General features: G+C 41.7%; 1 protein-coding gene across 1 annotated transcript in view; it reads left to right on the top strand.

Annotated features, from left to right (window-relative positions):
• Window positions 1–19,754, top strand: part of LOC128544932 (deleted in malignant brain tumors 1 protein-like) — a 65,486-nt gene that overhangs the window by 8,256 nt on the left and 37,476 nt on the right. Inside the window, exons 3-4 of the mRNA XM_053515244.1 lie at window positions 6,009–6,323; window positions 7,647–7,961. Coding sequence (XP_053371219.1) covers window positions 6,009–6,323; window positions 7,647–7,961 — 630 coding nt within the window. The remainder of the gene's footprint in view (window positions 1–6,008; window positions 6,324–7,646; window positions 7,962–19,754) is intronic.

The raw sequence follows: 19,754 nt of genomic DNA, 5'->3' as shown, positions 1-19,754 counted from the left end.
TTTATTGCCCTAGCCACATCAGCAGTCCTCATGCCTTCTTGCAGCATGCCTAATGCACGTTCACGCAGATGAGCAGGGACCCTGGGCATCTCTCTTTGGGTGTTTTTCACAGTCGGTAGACAAGTCTCTTTAGTGCCCTGCGTTTTTAAAACTGTGACCTTAAATGCCTACTTTCTGTAAGCTGTTAAGGTCTTAACGACCATTCCACAGGTGCATGTTAATTAATTGATTATGGTTAATTGAACATGCATGGAAAAAATTGTTTAAACCCTTTACAATGAACCCCTCCGCCTCCTCCTTCTTCTTTCATCTTAAAACAGTTATGATTCTTTCCATTAATAAAGTGTAGGTTAATTTGCTTTATTTTTACTTTACCTTTGTATTATATAAATTATTTTTATATAATCATCTGAGTTTCCATTATTTATTATGGGTAAAAATCACTTTGATATACGAGTGCTTTGGATTACAAGCACACTTCTGGAATTAATTATGCTCACAGTCTAACTGTGTATATGATAATATCATATTTTCTAAATATAAAGCAGCTTATGTTGTGAGGGTGGATGACCCTGTCCATGAGTATTTTATAATGTGGGGGCCCAAAACACTTAGATGTAAGGATAAACAACTGTAGAACAAATGCCTAAATGAATGTGATGAAAAACATTTTTATGGGATATGGAAGCCAGGGGCCAATACGGCTTTATAAGATCCAGTGTTAAATAAATATGAGCTGCAATTCATTTATTCAACAGTTTAGCATTGTGCAAATTCCCTTAGGTGAGCATCCCATTAATTGGTCAGGATTATTGTTCATTAACATATTAAAATTTAATCTTTTTAGAATAAGGCCCCTCCCACAATTTTTCCCTAATTACACAAAAATCAAAAGGTGCAGAACTTTATGGAGTCTCTTGGGACCTTTTGCGCTATAAACAACAGGGATTCAAACCATTATCACAATTTTAGGCATTATTTCAAACAAACTTACAAATCAATTTTTCATCTAGGCTGGCAGATTTACCAGCTGAAAAATAAGACAAAACACACACCACTAATGAGTCTCCCCTTAAATGTCAAACTGATAGAAACAGGATATGTGGGACAGGAATTTCTTTGGCCAGGAACTGCTTTTTTTTTTTTTATTTAAATTCTCTATGGTTCTTGGTTGCTCAACTCTGTGACATCACATGTCATAAATCAAATATGAAATAAATACACGTTAGCTACAAAGTCTTAAAATGTACATACAAATCACTATGGCCAAACTCACGCTGATTTGTTAAGAACTGTCTAAGAACTGTCATAATGCACAATTAAATTTGACAATAATTAAATTTTTTTTGTATTGTATTTCTATGATTTCATTAATTTTATTGTATTTCTATCATCTTAGAAACCATAAATACAATACTCACCATAGGGGAGGAAGTGAAGTCTTTAGGGATTGCGATTGAGGACTAATTTCACAGGGATTTACTTTTGTCATAACGTCAATTTGCAAATACTGTGAAAATAAAATTTAATGGCAATGCCACCAAGAAAGAAAAACTAGTTTAAAAGAATGTAAAGTTTGTTTATCAGAAATATGGAGGACTTTCCCCTTATTTTTTTTCTAGAGTCAGCTGAATTGTCCCAAATTTGAATTATTGATGGTTCTTTGATGTTTAACTATTTACATTTACATTTACATTTAGGCATTTGGCAGACGCTCTTATCCAGAGCGACTTACATTTTTATGTCATTACACATCTGAGCAGTTGAGGGTTAAGGGCCTTGCTCAAGAGCCCAACAGTGACAACCTAGTGGTTGTGGGGTTTGAACCTGCGATCTTCTGAACCGTAGTCCAATGCCTTAACCACTGAGCTACCCCTGGCTCATTTGACACAACATCCTATACAGTACATCACTGATGAATGATGCATGCGCGCATTCGGCACGACATCCAATCAAAGTACCGTAGATTCTTTTGATTCGACAGCGTCCAACGTGACAACAACGTGAACTCGCCAGTTCGCGAAATGATACCGAAGGTAGTTTCCTTTGGCTATAAAAATTACGAGGTGGTCAACAAAAAACGAATTACAGTATGTAAAACATGCGGGTCGAAGATTACAGACGGAGATGCCACAACTTCCAACTTTGTTCGATACTTGAAGTTGCACAAAAAAAGGTAAGTTTTGAATGAATGTCAAGACTACCTTATCAGCTAAGTAATTTACTAGCTGCATGTTTATATCAATGAGACTGTACGTTTCCTTTCAAATACTATAATCTGCAAACCCCTGCTGGTTCATACTGATCGGGATTTTGAAAGCCGGATTGTTTGTATAAGGTAGCCTACGTGAGTGTATCACACAAGGTAGAGAGCAAAGTTCTTTCATAAAAAAAGGTTTGTTCAATAGATACAGATCTTACAACCATACATAATCTGTATACATTTTATTTTTCTGCTAAAAAGACTTGAAAAGACTTGAAAGTCAAACCGTAGGACTTTGGACTTGACTTGAGACTTGTTGGCCTTTGACTCGGGACTTGACTCGGGACTTGAGGGCAATGAATTGAGACTTACTTGTGACTTGCCAAACAATGACTTTGTCCCACCTCTGGATTTACCTTTAGACTGTCACAAACAACCTACAGTACTAAAGTTAACATTTAGCTATGAATTGTCAAGATTTGTCAATAAATCCCATGATTTTCCACTTGTTAACAGCAACCAGGATACCTGTGACAACAGCGACGAACCTGCCGAACTCTTCTGTAATAAATGTGACTGTAACAGGACAAATTGAGGGAAGGACAATAGACACTGGTGACAGTCGTGAGTCAAAATTGTATTCTTTTGTTTATTGGTAAAGAACATATATGTGGTGCAGCTGCAAGTGGCATTCTCCCTTTTCTCACTCTGATTCCTCAATTAATGCTCCTCCAGCATACACTGAAAAAAATTCTACTTTGGATCAACTTCAAAAAAATAGCTTCAATTTGTTACAAGCATTTTTTTTTCTTTCTCTCAAATCAAATGTTATAATATTATTTAAGGTTTAATTTTGATTAAATATAAATAGATTTTTAAGTTTCCCCAAAGCAAAAGAAATTCATCCATCCAAATCAGAAACAAAAGTTATTACAATGCCTTAGGCCAGTAAAACTTATTTTTCTATTTTCTAACAACTTGATTATATCACTTTGGAAAAACCTAAAATTTAACACTATAATTAAGTTTAGTGTTTACCTTGAAAGAAACAAATTACATTTATGTAGTATAAAGTAATAGAAGTAAATTATAGTAGTAAAGTAATCTTTTTCATTATTCTCAAGTTAAAAGTATGATTAGGTAAAAACTAAACTTTATGAATCATACATAAAAATCAACATATAGTCTTTTTCTAAAATAAAGAAATGTAATTATCTCTATGCCAAAAAAAGTTCATTTATGTAGAGAAGTTACATTTATGAATGAAGACAATGAACAAACAGGTTCTCCTCAAAAACATTTATTACCATCCTTGAAACCATACATTACATTTTCTTTTTGTTGTACTATTATTTCTCCAATTCAAAGACAGAAAACAAAAATTAAATAAATAAAACAATGCATTTTTAATAACTTAAGTTTAAGAACCGTATAAACCTATTTGCTAACCATGTAAAAATCTGACAATTGTTTGACAAAGTGACCAAAATGTTATATTTTAATGTCGATAGAGTATTTTTAGTGCCCACGAGGAGTATTTCGGTTTTACTACTGTTGAGTTTAAGAAGATTATTTGAGAACCAAGATTTAACTTCAGCTAAACAATTTGAAAAAGTAGAGGGAGGAAGGTCAGAAGTAGGTTTGAAAGAAATATAAAGCTGGGTGTCGTCAGCATAACAATGAATATTGATTTATCTTCCACTAAATACACCATAAAACATTTTAGGAGATACTCTCTTCATACATTCACCTCCAGGATCTGGGCATGTAAAAACAAACATAGTATTGTTGGTTATGTTAGGCTTGTAAAGTGTGATAAAATAACCATGGCAAACATTGAAACCTGTATTCAGACAGCATACACTAACCTGTGAACAAGTTAAACTAAAATGTTTTATTGTGCTAGTTATGTGTTAATTTAGTGCGTCACAGCCAACTTAATTTGGATGCCTTGTCCAGCTCCTGTGGCTTCCATTCACAATATTACATTTGACACCAAGCTAATTTCTGCTTTTGTGAGCAAGGACATACCAGATCAAGAACTTGAAGATAAAGATTATATCTCTGGTCTTCTCTCTGACAATTCCTCCCTTGTTTCTGATGGTCTCAATTAATTTGTATTTGTTCAAGGAAACCAGCAATCTTGCTTGAGGTGGAGCAGTTATAATTCTCATAAACTCATTACTGATCTTTAAATATATATATATATATATATATATATATATATATATATATATATATAAACACAAATTGGACTGGCTCAAGTTCTTAGCAAATCTTAATTACAGTGTGTATAAAAAAAATCACCCTCAGTGCACGGGCCACACCATAAAACTTGGACACGAGGCGAGGTCTTACAGGAAAAAGGGTAATTTATTTAGAAAAAATGGGAAAGGAAAGGGTTAAAGGAGAGAGGACGGAAAGAAAAGGAAGAGAAGGTGATGCATGTGCAGGTCTGGTTGGCCGTTGCCCCCCTGGCATGTGGGCACAGGCTGGTGAGTGGTGAAGGTAGGCAAAGAGGCAACTTTGGACCACGCAGAGGTAGCGCTCCTGCACGTTCCCGTGACGGCGACTTCTCCCGCTGAACGCAAGCCAAGACCGGCCCCTCCCAGTTCTCCAGTCTCTCCTGGACGTCTGTCGGCTGGGCGGCTTTCCCGGCTGGGATCGGGGGCCCTAACTTAGTCCTCTCAGCGGCCTTTTCCACTTCGGCGGCAGGGATGCGAATGTGGGCTCGACGCGGAAGTGGGAGCTCACGCAGCTCGTTCACACGCTGTCCTCTCGCAGAGATTAAATGGGTGGCATTCCCCCTTTTTAAAGTCTCTGAGTCTTTGAGGTGGGGTGAGGTGGGGGCGCCTAACTAGTGAGCGAGGAGTGAGCGAGGAGCGATAATAGAGTTATGCGCACACCCATCACAGGCGCACGCCGTGACATATATATGTAGGCACACAGAGAGAGAAAGCAGCTTAAGTGTTCTGAAGGTCGATGACCCAGTTTTAGAATTGTCTAGAAGTGTCTAAGAACTGACAGTTTAACTACCAATTGATAAATAGTACCTTCTACACCTCATAATTTTCTAGAAATTTTCTTTTGTATTTCTGTCATGTTTCTAATATCAACATACGTTTTGCTGTTTGTCTTAGATGACGCTAACGTTTTTTCCACTTGTTAACAGCGACCTGGATACCTGTGACAACAGCCACGAACCTGCCGTATACTTCTGTAATAAATGTGACTGTAACAGGACAAATTGAGGGAAGGACAATAGACCCTGGTGACAGTCGTGAGTCAAAATTGTATTCTTTTGTTTATTTCGTGTTTGGTAAAGAACATATATGTGGTGGAGCTGTAAGTGGTATTCTCCCTTTTCTCACTCTGATTCCTCATTTAATGCTCCTCCAGCATATGCACACAGACATTCATTAATTAGGCACATTCTCATCAAGTGTGAGTTCTTTCCCACCTGCATGATCCTTACATCCTTCACATACCGACACCAAACCATGCCCTCACCATCACATACTCCTACTATCAGTGTGAGGTTTAGGAGCCATCACTTATGCATACAACTCCATATATATATATATACACATAAATACGCACACACACACACACACACACACACACAGACACACACAGAGAAAGCAGCTTAGGTGTTTTGAGAGTAGATGACCCAGTCTTAGAGTTGTCAAGAACTGTCTAAAAACTGACAATTTACCTAAAAACTGGTAAAAGGTACCTCCTACACCTCCTTTTTGTATTTCTGTCCTGTTTTTAATATCACCATATATTTTGCTGTTTGTCTCAGATGGCGCTAACATACGACTCGTTGGTGGCAGTAACCCCTGCTCTGGTAGAGTGGAAGTCTATTATAATAACCAGTGGGGAACAGTGTGTGATGATGACTGGGACATAAATGATGCACAGGTGGTGTGTAGACAGCTTGGATGTGGTAATGCTGTCAGCGCTCATCTAGTTGCCACCATTAGTCGGGGAAGTGGCCCAATATGGATGGATAATGTTCACTGTTCTGGAAGTGAAAGCAACATCACACAGTGCTCTCATAATGGATTTGGAAAACACAACTGTAACCATGGTGAAGATGCTGGTGTTACTTGCTCAGGTACAATAAAAAAAAATATTATGACCTGGTAATAAATGTGATAATTTTTATATGAAACAAATAAATTTTAGTGGATTGTAAAAACAATACATAGAGCACAATTACTTGGCTTTCTGACATTTGTGCCTTTAGCTTGAGGATCAAGTGGTCGCTGAATTATTGAAACTACTTGAGCTCTTTGTGTGTGTCGACAGAGCAGAACCTAAAGACAACCAGGATGCATTTAGTCTGCATCCTTCATACAGTGTAATTCCAGTATAATACATCCTTCATACATATAATATTACCGCTAGTTGGATTTTACAACGTGCTGCTTTTACTTTGACAAAAGTCTTTTGACACCATCTGCAATGTAGCATCTAGTAGAGCACAAAAATCGCAGCTATTTTTTTTTTTTTTTTTTTTACACTGCGCAGTCAGTGTGTCTGTGCATTATAAAGGAGTGTAAAAAATGCAGGTCAGCATTTTAGCTTTATCATACAAATATTGATTCAAAATATTTTTCTAAGCGTTTAAATGTATATATTTATGTCGAAAGCACAAAATGTATTGTTTTTGTTTTTACAGTCGCAGTGCAGAGTTTAAATAAATTTAAAGTAAAATAGTTGCTCATTAAAAATATTTAGGACTGAGCCACATTCCCAAAGTTTTAGCTACAGCACAACACTCACTTACTTTTACGCATCTTCTATACCGCTTTATCCTGTATTCAGGGTTGCAGGGACCTGGAGCCTATCCCAGGGGGCTTAGGGCATGAGGCAGGGTACACCCTGGACAGGCTGCCAATCCATCGCAGATACACACACTCTTATTCACACTCTACAGGGAATTTGGTATACCAATTAGCCTAACCTGCATATTTGTGGTCTGTGGGAGGAAACCGGAGTACCCAGAGGAAACCCTCCAAGCACAGGGAGAACATGCAAACTCCATGCACACAGAGACGGGAATCGAACACGGACCCTGGAGGTGCAAGGCGACAGTGCTAACCACAACACCACCGTGCCACTTACAGCACAACAATTTTTTTTTTAAATAAAAATTTTTCATGGTTCTTGGTTGCTCAACTGTGTGATATCACATGTCATAAATCAGATATGAAATGAATACATGTTAACTGCAAAGACCTAAAATGTACTAAAAATCACTATGTTCTTGTGCCAAACTCATGCTGATTTGTCAAGAACTGTCTAAAAACTGTCATAATTTACCTACCAACTGTCACATAGTACCTCCTACATCTTACAATTTGCTTTAAATTTCTTTCTTTTTGCATTTTTTTCATATTTCGAATATCAACATACATTTTGCTGTTTTTCTCAGATGGAGGTAACATACGACTGGCTGGTGGCAGTAACTCCTGCTCTGGTAGAGTGGAGATCTATTATAATAACCAGTGGGGAACAGTGTGTGATGATTCCTGGGACATGAGTGATGCACAGGTGGTGTGTAGAGAGCTTGGATGTGGTAATGCTGTCAGCGCTAATAAAAATGCCACCTTTGGTCAGGGAAGTGGCCCAATATGGATGGATGATGTTCACTGTTCTGGAAGTGAAAGCTCCATCACACAGTGCTCTCATAGGGGATTCGGATCACATAACTGTAACCATGGTGAAGATACTGGTGTTACTTGCTCAGGTACAATAAAAATTCTTAAATTGTGACCTTCTAATAAATGTGATAATTTTTATAATAAACAACTAAATTTCAGTAGATTGTAAAAACAATACATAGATGTAGCACAATTACTTAGCTTTTTGACATTTGTGCATGTACATGTATTGATAATATAGTGTTTGCTGGATTATTGAAACTACTTGAGCACTTTGTGTGTAGACAGAGCAGAACCCAAAGACAACCAGGATGCAGATAGTTTGTGTGTTTGCTGATAATTTTTATTCAGAAGAGCCAGCACTCATCAGTGTCTTAAAAACCATAAATACAATACCACCCATAGGGGAGGGAGCAAAGTCTTTAGGGATTATGATTGTGTAGGACTCATTTCACAGGGATTTACTTCTAACATGTCAGTTTGCAAATAATGTGAACAAAATGTAATTTTATCTACTGTATAAAAACAACATGAGGTTTCTGGGAGATCTGCCTCTGCTGTGTGAGTAAAAGCATCATGGTCTGTGAGAACTGACAGAGATAGGTTGAAGACACATGCTAGACTGAGGTAATTGTCTATAAAAACTTTAACTTTTTGGTAAACAAGGGTTAGAGTCAATTCTCTGTGCACTTGCTATCTAGATTCTTGACAAACTTTATTGCAGGATATGCTTATTAGCGGAGACACCTTCAATATATGTAGCTAAGCCCTGCCCACAATTCACACATTAAGGAAGCCTGAGGGCCTGTCCACACAGAGACGCGTTTCGCTGTATACGTATAAATTTTTTATCGTATTGGCGTTTCGTCCACACGGATCCGGCGTTTTAGGAGCCTGAAACCGATTTTTTTTTAAACCGGGTCCCAAAGTGGATAAATCTGAAAATGACACCCTTGTGTCTTCGTGTGTACGGCCAATCCGTATATCTTGTGAAACGATGATGTCATCACATCACGTGTCGGCTGCGTCACACGTAACAGCAACAACAATAATGGGGGACTACATGATTGTGTTCGTGTTGCTACAAAGCCTACTAGCTTTATTACAGCAAAATCTATTGTTTCTATGCAACTGTTTTGAGCAACAAGCGATAATGGACAACACCATCTTGGTTCGTATACAGTGCGCAAGGTTATGCGCATGCTCAAAGTCTTCTTCTCCGTGTATAGTGTATCTCTATGGCAGAATTACAGCGCCCCATACTGGTCTGGCATATATACTACACCGTTTTCAGTGGTTTCGTGTGTACACAGATATTTCTTGAGACAACGCCGTGTTTACGCAAAAAAATGATCGGATAGGGAACGCACCGGCTTCGTATGGACAGAGTCTGAAACTACTCTTGATTAATTACCTGAGAACAAATTGCTTTAGACCTACTTCAATCACACTGCAATCAACACTACCAAACAGCGAAAACTAGGTACAGTATACAGTAAGAACCAATCGTGTTACAAAAACAGTACAAAAGTTAAAAACCTACCCTACCAGTGGAGAAGAATCCAATTTAGAAAACTAAAGCACACAGTGTGTAATATAGTGTTTGCTGGATTATTGAAACTATTTAAGCACTTAGACAGAGCAGAACCCAAAGACAACCAGGATGCAGATAGTTTGTGTGTTTGCTGATAATCTTTATGCAGTAGAGTCAAGCAGAAGAGCCAGCACTCATCAGTGTCTTAAAAACCATGAATACAATACCACCCATAGGGGAGGGAGCAAAGTCTTTAGGGATTGTGATTGTGTAGGACTCATTTCACAGAGATTTACTTCTAACATGTCAATTTGCAAATAATGTAAACAAAAAGTATAATTGTATCTATAAAAACAACATATATTTTACCCATTTAAAGTTATTTCAGGTTACCATATGAACAGGTATACAAACCGTGGGGTGTGCACACACAACAACACCCCTCACCCTCCACCCAAATGTAGAAAGCTCTATTTTGAAAGAGAGTCTAAAAAATGATCAGACAGAGCTAAACATGTGAACTCTGACCTTTACAAATAATGTTAACAGTATTTAAAATCAAACAGAGATTTTTAATTAGTTTTTTATTTTGCTCTTTTCTTCTGTAATCACTTTTTTTAGAATGCACTGCTAAAAATAAAAAAACGATTTGAGTCAGCTGAATTGTCCAAAATTTGGATTCTTGATGGTTCTTTGTTGTTAAACTCTTTGACATTATATGCTAAACATCATTTATGAATTAACTATTTATAAGCTATGAAATTAAAAAATTTACTTGCAAAGATATACCTTTAAAATAACATACTGCACCTAACATTTTGCTATGAATTGTCAAGATTTGTCAAGAAATGCTCTGATTTTCCACTTGTTAACAGCAACCAGGATACCTGTGACAACAACCACGAACCTGCCATATACTTCTGTAATAAATGTGACTGTAACAGGACAAATTGAGGAAAGGACAATAGACCCTGGTGACAGTCGTGAGTCAAAATTGTATTCTTTTGTTCATTTCGCGTTTGGTAAAGAACATATATGTTGGGCTGGGGGTAGCTCAGTGGATAAGGCATTGGACTACGGTTCGGAAGATCCCAGGTTCAAAACCCACAACCACCAAGTTGCCACTGTTAGGCCCTTGAGCAGGGCCCTTAACCCTCAACTGCTCATATGTGTAATGAGATAAAAAAAAAATGTAAGGTGCTCTGGATAAGAGCATCTGCCAAAATGCCCAAATGTAAATATAGGTGGTGCAGCTGCAAGTGGTATTCTCCCATTTCTCACTCTGATTCCTCATTTAATGCTCCCCTGACATATGCACACAGACATTCAATAATTCAAGGAGTCAAGGAGCTTTATTGTCATACCAGCACACTTCCATGTTCTGGTACGAAATTAGGACCCAGGTCCCGTTTAAGCCACAGAGATAGCATAGTAGTATAAATATGAGGGTGTAAATATGTATATACATGAACATAAATAAGAGCAGTCAGAGATATATTATGCAGGAAATTAGACATAAACTATACATAGTGTATTTCACATTTTCAGAGGATGGATGGCACACATTGTATATTTAACTATTATATATTACACTAAAAGTTTGATTGTGTTTAAATGGGAGGGGACCTACAGAGCACGGCTAGAGTTCAGCAGTCTAATTGCTTCAGGGTAAAAGCTGTTTTTGAGCCTGGTGGTCTTGCACTGAAGGCTCTTTAGCCTTCTGCCCGAGGGAAGAGGATGAAATAGAGCATGTGCAAGGTGGGTGGAGTCTTTAATAATGCAGAGGGCTCTTCCTCTGCATCTTGCAGTGTACAGTTCGGTGATAGAGGGGAGCCTGCTCCTCACTGTCCTCTGTGCAGCCTTAACTACTCTCTGCAGGGCTTTCCTCTCAGCTACGGCGCTATTGCCATGCCACACAGTAATGTAGGAGCTGATGATGCTTTCATTCGCTCCTCGATAGAAACTCTTCAGAACCAGGCTTCCAAGCCCAGGTCGTTTTAGCTTCCTGGGGAAGTAGAGGTGCTGGTGGGCCTTTTTAATCAGGCCCGAGGTGTTAGCGCTATGGGGCGGTAATCATTCAGACAAGTCACTGTTGAACACTTTGGGACTGGAACAATGGTGGCAGTCTTCAGGCAGGTAGGAACAGTCGCAGTTGACAAAGAGGTGTTAAATATGTCAGTTAACACTTCTGACAGCTGGTGAGCACAGTCCTTAAGTACCCTTTCTGGTATGTTATCAGGGCCTGCAGCTTTGAGGGGGTTAATTCTTTTTAGAATGCTCTCCACGTCGGCTGTTGTTACTTTAAGGGGCGTGTCTTTAGAAAGTGATGGGAGCTTGGTACAGGGAGGAGGGTTGTCATGTTCCTCGAAGCGGGCATAGACTGAGTTTAGTATATCAGGCAGGGAGGGGTCTCTAGGGCATTGTGCATCTTTGGTGTTGTAGTCTGTGATGCATTTAATGCCCTTCCACATACTTCGCGGATCGTTGGACGTAAGGTAACCCTGGATTTTTTGGGCGTATGTGGATTTAGCCTTCCCAATGCCTGCCGTCAGTTGTTTCCTCGCCAACTTTACCGCTGATGCATCACCTGCCCTAAATGCAGCAGACCTAGCTTTCAGCAGAGCCTTTACTTTAGCATTCAGCCAGGGCTTCTGATTAGGAAAACAGGTAATTGTCTTGGTGGTGGTTACATCATCAGCACATTTAGATATAAAGCCGAGAACGGAAGAAGTGTATTCATCTAAGTCAAGCTAATCCCCGTAAGTGGCTGCTTCTTTAAAGATCTGCCAGTCAGTGCACTGAAAGCAGTCCTGGAGAACAATGTCTGCATCACTGGGCCATACAGTGATCGTTTTCTTTGTTTGTATTGTCCTCCTCAGCAGGGGGCGATAGGCTGGCGCTAGCAGTACGGCTATGTGATCGGAAGTGCCAAGATGGGGGCGGGGGAGAGCTCTGTATGCATCGCGGATGTTTGTATACACACAGTCCAGAATATTTTCTCCCCGTGTTGGAATTTCCCTATGCTGGTGGAATTTGGGAAGAGTGTCCGTCAGTTTCACGTGATTGAAGTCCCCCGCAACCACGTAAAATGCCTCCGGGTGTTTAGTCTGCAGCGAGCTGATGGTATCATGAAGCTCCTGCAACGCTACGCTAGCATTAGCACCTGGCGGGATGTAAACAATGGTGACGTACACAACATTAAACTCCCACACCAGATAGAATGGCTGACACTTTGTTGTCATGAACTCTATCGACTCAGAGCAGTGACTTTTAACTAGGCACATTCTCATTAAGTGTGAGTTCTTTCCCACATGCATGATCCTTACATCCTTCACATACCGACACCAAACCATGCCCTCACCATCACATACTCCTACCATCAGTGGGCAGTTGAGGAGCCATCACTTATGCATACACAATACAACTCCATATATATATATATATATATATATATATATATATATATATATATATATACACACACAAATACGCACGCACACACACACACACACAGAAAGCAGCTTACTGTAGGTGTTCTGAGGGTAAATGACCTAGTCCTAGAGTTGTGAAGAACTGTCTAAAAACTGACAATTTACCTACAAACTGGTGAAAGGTACCTCCTACACCTCCTTTTTGTATTTCTGTGCTGTTTTTAATATTACCATATATTTTGCTGTTCGTCTTAGATGGCGCTAACATACGGCTAGTTGGTGGCAGTAACTCCTGCTCTGGTAGAGTGGAAGTCTTTGAACAGCATTTTGTGTTTACTTGTGTTATTTTTGACTAATAGTTAAATGTGTTTGATGATCAGAAACATTTTGTGTGACAAACATGCAAAAGAATAAGAAATCAGGAAGGGGGCAAATAGTTTTTCACACCACTGTATATTACTAGCCAATTAGCCAATTAAATTTCATCAGTACGGTATACACACTTATTAAAAAGGCATAATATAAAATTTCTGTACCTGAGCAAATAACACCAGCATCTTCACTATGCCCACAGTTGTGTGTTCCAAATCCACTATGAGTGCACTGTGTGATGGTGCTTTCACTTCCGGAACAGCGAACATCATCCATCCATATTGGGCCACTTCCCTGACCGAAGGTGGCATGTTTATTAGCGCTGACAGCATTACCACACCCAAGCTGTCTACACACCACCTGTGCATCATTCAAATTCAAATTCAAATTCAAATTTTATTTGTCACATACACAAACATACACAGTACGAAATGTAGTGAAATGTATTATACGACTGCCATTGACCCTAGAAGAGAGTTAAATTTTACAAATAAGAAATAAATATGAATAAAAGAAATACGATAGAAATTAAATTACAAAATTAAATTAAACTAGGAAAAATAGAACTAAAAATAAAAATAGAAATGTGCTATGAAAAAATAGAACTAAAAATAAAAATAGAAATAGGATGTACAAAATAGAAATATACTGTGCAAATTGAAATATACTTTACGGTGTGTGCAAATATGCATGGAACAAAGTGTCTTAGTGCAGAGGTTATTAAAGTGACTTTGTGCACTGGTCCAGGATGTAAACGTAAAACTGTAAAATGTAGTGTAGTTGTGAAGGTAGGTGTGCAAAGTTATTAAAGTGTCTTTGTGCAATGGTCCAGGATGTAACGTACGACATGTAGTGTACATATGAAGGAAGGTGAGCGTGTAATTGTCCATAGTGTTCATGGATGTAAGAAGATTGATGGATTTGACCAATTATGAAAATATTGTGTAGTTCTGCATAGTGGTGTGGTTGTGGTTGAGAGACCTTATCGCCTGCGGGAAGAAGCTCCTCCTCAGTCTCTCTGTGTTGGCCTTCAAGGAGCGGAATCGCTTCCCAGACCGCAACCGAGTAAACAGTCCGTTATTGGGGTGGCTGAGGTCCTTCACGATCTTCCTGGCCTTGGTCAAGCACCGCTTGTTGTAGATCGAGTGCAGGTCAGGGAGCTCGATGCGGATGATGCGCTCAGCTGATCGCACCACCCTCTGTAGAGCTCGTCTGTCCTGCATGGTGCTGTTCCCGAACCAGGTCGTGATATTTCCTGTCAGGATGCTCTCGATGGTGCAGGAGTAGAAATTCCTGAGCACCTTGGAGGGCAGTCTAAAGTCTCTCAAGCGTCTGAGGTGGTAGAGACGCTGCCGGGCCTTTTTTACCACGGTGTTGATGTGACAGGACCATGCCAGGTCCTGCGTGATGTGAACACCGAGGTATCTGAAGCTGTCCACTCTCTCCACTGGGCTTCTGTTGATGACGGGGGTCTGGTAGTTCCTCACCTGCTTTGTACTAAAGTCCACTATCAGCTCCTTTGTCTTACTGACGTTCAGGAGGAGATTGTTCCTCTGGCACCAGTTCTCCAGATTTCCAACCTCCTCCAGGTAGGCCGTCTCATCATTGTTCGTGATCAGGCCCACCACAACAGTGTCGTCAGCGAACTTGATGATGGTGGTGGAGCTGGTAGTGGCCACGCAGTCGTGGGTGTACAGAGAGTACAGCAGGGGGCTCAGAACACAACCCTGGGGGGCTCCAGTGCTGAGAGTGAGAGGGGCTGAGACATGTCCGCCCATCCTTACTGCCTGTGGTCTGCCAGTTAGGAAGTTGGAGATCCACTGACACATAGATGAGCTGAGTCCCAGGTGCTCCAGCTTGGTGGTAAGTGTGGAGGGAATTATGGTATTAAATGCAGAACTGTAGTCGATGAAGAGCATTTTCACATAATTCCCCCTCCGAGTGTCCAGGTGAGTGAGAGATGTATGGAGGAGATGAGAGATTGCATCGTCCGTGGAACGGTTTGGACGATAAGCGAACTGTAGTGGGTCGAGTGTGTCTGGTAGTGAAGAGATGATGAAGTCTCTGACCAGGCGTTCAAAGCACTTCATCACTACTGAAGTGAGGGCTACAGGGCGATAGTCATTGAGTGAAGCAGGATGAGGTTTCTTTGGGACAGGAACAATGATGGACTCTTTGAAGCATGTGGGGATCACCGACTGAGATAAAGAGATGTTGAATATCTCAGTGAACACAGGTGCTAGCTGGTCTGCGCAGGCTCTGAGGAGACGGCCTGAGATGCCGTCTGGTCCTGCTGCTTTCCTGGTGTTCACTCTCTTGAAGGCTCTCCTCACGTCATGCTCGGTGATGATGAACGCGCTTCCGGTGCTGGCAGTGACTTCCTGTCTGCAGCCGTTAGCGCCGCTAGCATTAGCATCGCTAGCGTCCTTAGCTGCAGCCTCGAAGCGAGCATAGAAAGTGTTGAGCTCATCTGCCAGAGACACGTCTACGTTTATCATACCGGATGTTGGTGCTTTATAATCCGTTATTGTTCTCAATCCCTGCCACAGGCTCCTAGAGTCACTCTGTTGGAGCTGTGACTCTAGTTTCCTCCCGTAGCGCTGCTTCGCCTCTTTCACCGCCTTCCGGACGCTGTATGACGCAGCCTTGTACGGTTCCATGTCCCCCGACGCGAGTCCCGTGTTGTAGGCAGCGGTGCGAGATCTCAGAGCGTCGCGGATGGTTTTATCCACCCACGGCTTCTGGTTGGGAAACGTTTTAATAGTCTTTTTTTCTACGGTATCGTCCGCTAATTTCCCGATGAATCCCACAACCGCTTCCGTAAACACGCTGACGTCACCATCGGAGCTGTTTCTGAACATGTCCCAGTCTGCGTCATCGAGTGCGTCCTGTAACGCGGCCACCGATTGGTCCGTCCAGCGCGCGACCTCCCTCTGAACCGGAACTTCCTGTTTCAGCCTTTGTTTGTATTTTGGCATGAGGAAGATGGCGGCGTGGTCGGATTTACCAAACGGTGGACAAGATTGTGCCTTGTAGCCGTCCTTGACCGTTGTGTAGCAGTGGTCCAGTGTCCTTTCGCCCCTGGTGGGGCAGGTGATATGCTGATAAAAGTTTGGCGCTGCGCGTTTGAGGTTGGCACTATTAAAGTCCCCCGCCACAATAAGCGCAGCGTCCCGGTGTTGTGTTTGTTGCTGTGTGAGTGCCTCATGCAGCTCGCATAAGGCAGTGTCCGTGTCCGCTTGTGGTGGAATATAAACGGCGCTGATTATGACCGATGTAAACTCCCGAGGAAGGTAAAAAGGACGACACATGATGGACAGTAGTTCCAGGTTTGGTGTGCAGGAGCGTGTGAGAGGAACAACGCTCGCGCTGTTGCACCAGCTGCTGTTCACCATTAAACACACGCCGCCTCCCCTTGACTTCCCCGAGTTCCGCGTCCTGTCCATGCGGTGAACCGAGAAGAACTCGGCCGGCTGGATGGCGTGGTCCGGCACCGCTGGGTTCAGCCACGTCTCGGTGAAGCAGAGGAGATTGCAGTCCCGAATGTCTCTCTGGAACTTTACCCTGGCCCTGAGGTCATCGAGCTTGTTCTCCAGTGACTGGACGTTGGCGAGCAGGATGCTAGGCAGAGGTGTGCGGTGTGCACGGGCTCTCAGCCTGTTCCTGACGCCGGCTCGTTTCCCTCGGGGCCGCCGCTTCGCGTCGCGTCCTTTGTTGTCCCTCAGGATCTCACTCGGCCAGCTCGGATCCGGAGTTAAAAACGTCGAATTGTGAGTACATTGTATACCAATAGAAACAAGAGTGTCTCTATCATAACTAATGTACTCCATGGTGGTAATTTGACTGGTTTTAAAACGGTAAAAACTAACTTAAATAACAAAAACAAAGAAAATCTGGTCGGAGCAGTCGTGACGGCAGCCGACCTCACCGGCGCCATCTTGAATCATTCATGTCTCAGTCATCATCACACACTGTTCCCCACGTGTTATTAAAACCGACTTCCACTCTACCAGAGCAGGAGTTACTGCCACCAACGGGACGTATGTTAGCGCCATCTAAGACAAACAGCAAAAAGCAATATTAATTAATGATAGTAAATCTCATCAGGGACGATCTCATTATTTTGATTCCTACACATTTACATTTCATATAAACTTAAATAATTATTTTGATTGTGTAAAGCTGCTTTGTGACAATGTCAATTGTTAAAAGTGTTATAGAAATAAAATAAAATTGAGTTTAATTAAATCTTGATAGTTTTTTCATACACTTGAACTGATTTGATTTTATTTTCGTCAGCATTTTGTTTCTCAGAAATGTATTTACATAATGAATAATATACTTTTCTGTACTGCCTAAGTTTAACATGTCAGCCCCTGATGTTTGGAGATTGTTGAGTATATTGTAGCCGCCGCCCCGCCCACGCCACAATATTATTGTGAGGGTTGCCCACTAGAGGGCACAGTTTTTAGTTTGTAGTTTTCGTTGGTAGACTCAGTTTCCCAGAAGGCACCTCGGTCAGGTGATGCGGGTGCTCACCTGAACGAGGTAGCTCATTACTCTCGTTATAAATAGCTGGTTGTTCTGGGAAACTGGGTCGAGCATTAATGTGAGTTCTATTAAGTGGGTTATGTTTTGTTTTAGTTTAATTATAGTTGGCCTTTTGGTTTCTGCAGCTTTGAGTTTATATTTGCATTAGTATGTCTTTGTCTCTGTGTCTTCTAGCAGGATTAGGTAGGTTTTGGTCTCACCCTCCTGGGATGGCCTTCATGACGGCCAGTTTAATTATGGTGCTTGATAGATTTTGCAAATGCACTTAACAATACTGTTCCTGCAGGAACTATTACAGACAGGCTGACCTTAAAATAACAACTTACTGTTGTTTTTGTTGTTGTTACATAATTACCTAATTCCATATGTGTTATTTTATAGTTCCCTTTTAAAGGCTACACTCGATGCTGCGTGAAAACGCTTTGGGAACATCTTTTCGTGTTGGCTGTTGTGAAACATGTGTGTATCAAACACGCCAAATTTTGGCTTATATAACCTTGGTCAGGTGACGTCATCTGATGAGACGCACCTGCAGGTTATAAATAGGAGTAAACCGGAAACATTCCTCAGATCTTTTTGTCTTTAGACCGCATTGTGTTGCGTGTGTTTACAAGCAAGCTAAAAGCAAAGAAAAGTGTTAACTCACAAATAAAATGAGAGTTTAAATTGGGATGTGTCCCCCCTAGTGAAAATTTTCTTTCGAAGGGGGATCCCCACACTTTTTGCTTTGAGTCTTTAGGCGAAAAGCACACTCTCCTTGGGCTTCAAGGAGACTGTGAACACTGTGATCTTCTCCCCATGAAAGTGCTTCCCGCGCGCCTCGCTTTCTTTAGAGAACCACGAGCCGCGCTGCATTCCTGGGGTTCACAAGCCGATCTGGCAGATGTTCCCGAGACGGATTCCCTCCTTCTTTCTCTCGCCCTCTCATCGGGTCGGGAAGTCTCTCCTTCCACTTCACAAGCGCCCCGGTGCTTCTTGTGAGTATGTAGAAGAGACTTGTTCTCTTGCTTCTGTGGAAATGGAAGTAGCTACCTCAGAATGCTCCTCTAAAACGAGAGAGAATAGAAGGAGCTGCTTGAAGTGATAACGCGTGCAGGAGCCTTCCCCAAACACTCTAAATTAGACGACAGATTCCTGTCGGGTGGCCTGGAGATGGAGCCACAATGCTGCTCTCTCCCCTTTTTTGACGACCTCCACAATGAATTAACTCGTTCTTGGAGCAAGCCCTACTCATCCCGTATTTTTGTACCATCGTCCTCATTTTATGCGAATATTGTTGATGCGAAAGCACGGGGTTATATGATGATGCCCCAGATAGAAGAAACGCTTGTGGGCTATCTCTCTCCTGGGACATCATCCTCCCTAAAGAAGCCAACGCTTCCCTCCAAGCCATGTAGACTTTCTTGTACCCTGGTAGGAAGGGCTTTTCAAGCAGCAGGTCAGCGCTTCATTGCACACCATGGCGGTCTTGCAGGTGTACCAGGCTGATCTGCTAAAAGATTTAAACACGAGCGGCACTGTGGATGATAGAGCAGAAGGAAAGCGTCAGCAGCCGGGCACCCCCCCGTAAGGACTGGGGTATGGCTCGCCGCCCTTCACAAGTCGCCTCAAAGAGATCTGACCACCGCACTTTGAAGAAGTCCCGAAGCTTATGCGCCCAGGACCGTCGGGGTGGCCCCAACCCGGGGAGGGGCACATAACATACTTTTCAATAAGAAAGTGCCCTCCCTGGCACCGCCAGGGGGTCAGTGTTCAGGTTCCGCCGCCATTAGTGTTTTGGTCTCCAACAGCACGTTAGTCCTTCCATCACATCCTGCTGTGTCTCAGGATGCCGAACCGCTAACATCCCCCTGTACAGCCGAAGTGCTAAAACTTGTGCCCCTTTTGGAGTAACTGGCAGCGTGGAAGCTACTGCCAGGCATATCTCCCTGGGTACTAAAGACTCCAGGGCATCCGTATTTTAAATTACATAGACAATTGGCTGATTCTAG

Source organism: Clarias gariepinus, chromosome 16 (genome assembly GCF_024256425.1).
Source record: "Clarias gariepinus isolate MV-2021 ecotype Netherlands chromosome 16, CGAR_prim_01v2, whole genome shotgun sequence".
NCBI classification, from domain to species: domain Eukaryota; kingdom Metazoa; phylum Chordata; class Actinopteri; order Siluriformes; family Clariidae; genus Clarias; species Clarias gariepinus.
The sequence above is the reverse complement of the archived record's forward strand: the minus strand, read 5'-3'. Positions and strand labels throughout refer to the sequence as shown.